The sequence below is a fragment of the Mustela lutreola genome, chromosome 14 (assembly GCF_030435805.1).
Source record: "Mustela lutreola isolate mMusLut2 chromosome 14, mMusLut2.pri, whole genome shotgun sequence".
Lineage (NCBI taxonomy): Eukaryota > Metazoa > Chordata > Mammalia > Carnivora > Mustelidae > Mustela > Mustela lutreola.
The window spans coordinates 7,074,901-7,080,900 of record NC_081303.1 but is presented as its reverse complement, the minus strand read 5'-3'; the positions used below and the strand labels follow the sequence as shown (position 1 = coordinate 7,080,900).

The 6,000-nt window shown below is 48.9% G+C and overlaps 1 protein-coding gene across 5 annotated transcripts in view; it reads left to right on the top strand.

The window, feature by feature from the left end:
• Window positions 1–244: 244 nt before the first annotated feature.
• RGS7 (regulator of G protein signaling 7) overlaps window positions 245–6,000 on the top strand; it is a 501,886-nt gene continuing 496,130 nt past the window's right edge. For 2 of the 5 annotated variants that reach the window (XM_059145951.1, XM_059145947.1), the window contains exons 1-2: window positions 245–499; window positions 1,525–1,653. In XM_059145951.1, the coding sequence (XP_059001934.1) occupies window positions 1,576–1,653 (78 nt within the window). In that variant the 5' untranslated portion in view covers window positions 245–499; window positions 1,525–1,575. Of the gene's footprint in view, window positions 500–717; window positions 801–963; window positions 1,071–1,524; window positions 1,654–6,000 lie in introns of those variants that run through there. The other 3 variants (XM_059145950.1, XM_059145948.1, XM_059145949.1) reach the window with 3 other exon arrangements.

Here is a 6,000-nt window from a genome sequence, read left to right as displayed (position 1 = left end):
CGGCCGCTCGCCGCCCCGCTCGGGTCCCCAGGCCGCCCGCGGCGCGGACACCGGCTGCCGCGCGTGCTGTGCGCCCGCCGGGCCGGGGGCGCGAGAGCGGCCGGCGGGGGCGGCCGGCGGGGCGGCGAGCGCGGAGCCCGGGAGCCCGCACCTCTGGCCGCCCGGCCCACGTGACCGCCCCTCCTCCCGCCTCCCAGTCGCGCGCACGGGCCGGCGTCTCGGCTCCCGCGCGCGCTCGGCGGGTCCCCGCGCCCGGGAGCAGAGGCGGCGGAGCGAGCGGGCCGGCCGGGCGGCGGGGGAGCGGGGGGAGCGGGCGCGAGCGGCGGGCTGCCGGGGCCGCCTGTGCACGGCGGCGGTGGCCTGAGCCGCGCGGTTCCGCATCCGCCGAGGGTGATGAGGCTGCCCTGCCTCGCTGCTCCGCTTGCCGCCAGCTGACAGTGCCGGCACCCAGCCCGCCCCGGAGCGCAGACGCCGCGGGGCCGTGACCTTGGCCGAGGAGGTAAATAGGGGAGGTGGTTGGGGAGGAGGAGGCGGCGCCGCCCCGCGCGCCCCGCGCCCCCGGCCCCGCACCCACCCTCGCTCGGCGCCCCGGCGCGCGGCCGCCCCGGGAGCCCCGCGCCCCAGGCGGGCTGCGGGCGCCGCGCTCGCCCAGGTCCGCGGTGCTGAAACTGCTGCCATTTGTGCTGCCGGGAGAGCCGGGCGGCGGGAGCTGGGGTGGGGTGGGGGGGCTCCCGGGTTTGCTGCTCTTGGGCTGGTGGCGCTCAGGTTCCTGCAGGCGGGCGCGACCCACGGTAGCCCAGGTAATTGCCCCGATGGTGGACTCCCACCGGGTCCTGGGGCGGAGACGGATTCTCGTGCCTTCTGGCGAAGCCGGGCAGCGTTCCGTCCGGACTTCCCAAGTGGAGTGGAAGAGGAGGGGACCCGGTGGCGGGCAGTGCGGGCGGGCAGGTGGAAGTGGGCGCAGCTCCTCGGGCTCCGTGTGGGAGACCCGCGGGGCGAAGGGAGAATGCCACGGGGATGGGCCTGCCTGCTGCGCTGCCTGCTGCGCTGCCGGCGGGGCAAGTAGCCAGGTACCTGGGAGCGAGTGTGCTGCCACAGGGGGCTGCCTTTCCGCCCTCTTGGGAGAACATCATCCAGATGCAAGTACTGGGAGACAGGAGAACTCTGTAGCGCAGGAATGGTAACCGTGGGTTTTGGAGGCGAGCGTCAGATACTTTTTAAGAGGAGTATCCTGGAGATGAAGTCAGTTAAAACCATAGCCAAGTGCTTATGATTGTCATTTCTTACAACTCCCTGAGGGTACTGTAGGTGTAAATTCAGTTTTCTTTCTTTCTTTCTTTCTTTCTTTCTTAAATCTATTTCTGTGCCACTTCCTGCAGTCAGCCTGGACATGTAAGTCGTGTACATGTGCTCCATGTGCAGTGGGGGCTGTAGGTTATGAACAGGATTCAGATGCCGCCCCCCCACCCACCCCCTTGAGCACCACCATTCGCCTCTGACTGAAGTCTCCCTGGCTCTTTGCAGCGCGCACACCAGTAATTCCAGTATCTGAGAGCAGAGCAAGTGTGGGGTGACATGGCCCAGGGGAATAATTACGGGCAGACCAGCAACGGGGTGGCGGACGAATCCCCCAACATGTTGGTGTACAGAAAGGTAAGAATTTCTTCACTTTCTTGGAGAGAGGGAAACTTTCGGCTTCCTTGATTCTCCCCCTCCCCCCACTCCCGGGGGTAGAGTGTGTATCAATTTTGTCACCTGGTGGAGTTCCCAAATTGCCAAGTACTGCACAGCATACTCGGATGTTCTCACTGTGCAGAGACACAATGAACTAAATGAGGCCGGCCATCGTCTGCGCGCTCCTTTGTCTGCTGATTTCCTGTAGGTTAACCTGCAGCCAGAATTATCAGGAAGTTTGGGCATCCCACATATTTTCTGATACATGTGCTTTCATACATATGCATAATAATTATGCATAATAGTTTTCAGAAGTGCTTTGATGTACTCCCCCTCAGCCTTTGGGTTGTAAGGATTATGTAAATATATAACACGTTAGGAATGAAAAGACCACTTTGCAGTTCTGCAACTAGAGTGAATGTGTCTGTGAATCTATGGTTGGTTTAAAGATTTTACTTATGACTAAATAATTCTTTTTTTTTTTAGCCTAAATTATATTTTTTACTATGGGTTATTTTTACGATTTTGTTTATGAATATTTCAATGCCACATGACCGTTAAACCTTTATATTTAGAGCCCCTCCCCCCACCACAAACCATCTGACAGCTTTATACATTTTATAACAATGCTGTCAACAACAAACTTCTAGACACTGAGCCGAGCCACCATAATACAGATACATTTGAATACTGTGTGTGCTTTAAAATGGTTGCTTAGGTAACTTCATTCTGGTCACAACAATATTTTTAAAATGAAGGAAGCAGTATTCTTGATTTAACTTCTGTACTAGTCGTTTCTATTGCCTTTTATGCTGGGATTATTTATTTTTTTTTAATATAATTTTTTATTTTTTATAATATGCTGGGATTATTTTTCTTTAGCATATTATCTGTAGTGCTTATGGGGCATGATTTCTTTAGTTTATGTTAGCAGTGACAAAAAGGAAATCATACCTTGGAATCAGGAAGATTGTTAAAGGTTTCATCAGCATGAGCTCATAGGAGTCCTGGTGAAGTTTCTATATGTTCTCTCATGAATACAGCTGAAAAGCTGGATGCTACCTTCACCTGCACTCAATCTAAACACTCCTGCGATGTGGATCAAAATCATTAAGAGGTGGTGGTGAATATGTGTTTGAGGGAATATTGTTACTGCCTTAATGTGAAGGTTCATGGGCATCCTGACACAATGTTAGCATTTTTTTTTTCTCTCGCTTTACAGACAGTACTGTTTTATGTGTCTGGGACAATGCAGTATGATAGGAAATGAAAACTGGAGATTAGTTGCCTATTTTAGATTTAAAGTATCCCAGCTGGATAAATTAAGAACATAATCCACTTGAGCCTAAATTATTACTATTGTATTCCTACATCAATTGAAAAAAACTGGGTATTTGCCACCCATTCTGTGTAGGGTTTGTTCTGAGAAGAGCTGTTTGGAGGGTAGTTGTGTGTTTTTAAGTAAGTTACCATGTTTTCTTTGTTTGGTATGCTTTTAACATAATAAGCAAGAGGTAGCAATGGTCAGTTCTGTAAATTGCGTGTGGAGAGCTGGACTTTTGGGTGTAAAACTACAGTGTTTAGCTACTTTTGTTCAGTCAAACATTGTGTTCTTTTTCTGGTTCTTTAGAGATAGATGAGGCTACATTGATCAGCCACCTGACGCTTACCTTGATTAGAAATAAACTCGGTGTGACACGAATCCATGTATATCTCATTTAGTCAGTTATTATGAGAATAGATGAAAAAATGAGTCTAGGAGCTTTAGAAATAGTTACTAGATTATAGATTGCACCCAAGCTTCTTATCCCTCATTTTTAATTTATTATATAAATTGTTGTATAGCCCCGAATTGCTGTTAGTGCTCCTGGTAAGTTAACAGACTGTGACTTAGGGAGGGACTATGATGCCTCATTCTTTCAAACGTTATTATTTGGTTGGTTAAGCCTGGAACTGCTTATGCTACTATTTTGCCCACCTTTTATTAGCTCTTTGTTTCATATTAATGACACAATTTATTCTTAGAAAATATTTCTCGGAAAAATCGTTATTAGAAAAAAAAATAACTCAGTTCGGGGATTTGTACCCATACTGCGTAACTGCAGATTGCCTGTGTATTCTTTTATTGTCTAAGCACACATGTTTTGTGTTTGTGATATTCAGAATAATGTCTAAGTAGCAGATAATTTATGTAATGAAACATCGAAGTGGCCCATGTCTGTGTGGAGACATAGAGTCGGACTTCATGGTTTCATGTGACCCTTTTACCAGTTTCTTGTGTCTTCTATGGTCTGTGGACTTTATGTTTAATTTTCAGTGGCAGCTAAATCGTAGTGCGAAGAGCAGCAGAGCTGGGGGTGGGGGTAGGACTTCTGGATGGTCCTAGGGTATTTCATCTGCTCCACCTGCTTAAAGGAAGAAACACGATGGTACAAATGCTTCTCCATCACGAAGTCAATTATCGGTTTGGAAAAGAACTTCTCGACCACAGTGCATTGCGCACTAGCAGAGCAGAGATGTTTTATCAACTCATGGGGGTTTTCTACTCTGCTTTACTGCTGCCACACTGTTCTTGGAAGTAGTAGGTCCTGGGCTAGAAACATTCGTAGCCTTCTCTCCGTTCCCCTCCCCCGCAGGCCACCTCTGGTTTACTGTAAGGATTCTCCTAACTTCCACACCTGGAGGATATGCGTGCGCTGTTGCCATTTAGTCTGGAGTTCCCGTGAATGAACACAGGTGGTAGTGACCTTCCCGTGAGAGAGGGCTTCAGTGAATGTTTCGTAAAGTGGAAGGCCCAGCAAAGCGCTGGGACACAGGCCTTTCTCCTGTTTGTCAGCTGTCTCCCCTTTAGTGATTAGCCTCACTCGGATTGTAGGAGCTCCTCCAAATGAATGGAAATTTCCAAGGGTCTCTTTTTGGTGGAGAATCCTGGAGTGATGTTACAGGAAAATGCACAGTGTGTAGGATGACAATGCCCCAAGCAGAGTGAGGGCCACCATGGTGCCAGCTGGGGGCCACAGTTTGGCTGCCTCATGGTCAAGGTTGGGACCTGCAGGTCAGACTGGGATGTCTGTGCGCAGCTTTTCTGGCTTAATGTAAGGGATCGCAGGTGGAAAGATGGGTGAAATACATAAAAGGGATTAAGAGATACAGACTTCCAATTATAAAATAAATAACTCGGGGAGATGAAAAGTATAATATAGTGAAATTAGTCAATAATATTGTAATAATGGGGGCACCTGGGTGGCTCAGTGGGTTAAGGCTCTCCCTTCAGTTCAAGTCATGATCCCAGGGTTCTGGGATGGAGCCCCACATTGGGCTCTCTGCTCAGCAGGGAGCCTGCTTCCCTTCCTCTCTCTCTGTCTGCCTCTCTGCCTACTTGTGATCTGTCTGTCAAATAAATAAATAAAATCTTAAAAAAATATATTGTAATACTGTATGGTGATAAACGGTGTTGACACTTGGTGTGGTGAGCCCTGAGTAACAACGTAAAGCTGTTGTATCCATATGTTGGAACCTGAAACCGTTATAACATTGCAAGTTAATTACACTTCACTGAAAGAATTTTTAAAAAATGTAGGGTCTCTGTAGGCTTCATTTGATGTCATAGGTACACTTTAAAAATCCATATGGACAAAATACATGCCTTACCGATTTTTCAACTCCTAATGCTGTTTCCATTCCTAAGCCCGTGATTGAAGTGAGAGCGGTTCTACTGTTTTATGTAGCTGAGAACACTTTAAAAGCTCGTAAAATAGGAGGCTTGTCCACATTTAATTTCGGGGCTTTTGGGCTTCCTGGGCTCCTTTCAGGCAGGTATTCGCTGGAATGGAATTAGAAGTAATCAACCTCCTTAAGAAGAGACCGACTGAACTCCAATTTGTCCTGGCTTCGGGTTAGCTTCTAGAAACATTTGCGGAGGTGATGCCTTAGACCTCAGTTTTGTTCAAATGCCGCTGGTGTTCCTGCTCTGTTCTGGGCAGAGTCCTCGTTCGAGGTGTGACCGTGGCTGGAGAGGATGGCCGAGCCGGAACCCGGGGTACCCGGAGACACATTCCGAATTGGGTGTCTGGCCAGCATGCTGCCCACTAGACAGTATACATCACTTTTTGTCCAGCGGCTGACATTCCTGCATTTGAAAAACAAAAGATCTAGGGCATCTTGGGGCCAGTATTTCAAATTGGCTGGAAAATTGGCTGGAAAACTGGCTTCTCACCAGCAAGAATGCTCGAAATGACCAGTAATCTCTGATGCTACTGGAGCAACCATTTATGGTTCGACTGCTGGAAAAGAAAACCGTCATGTTTTCCTCATTTGCTACCTTAG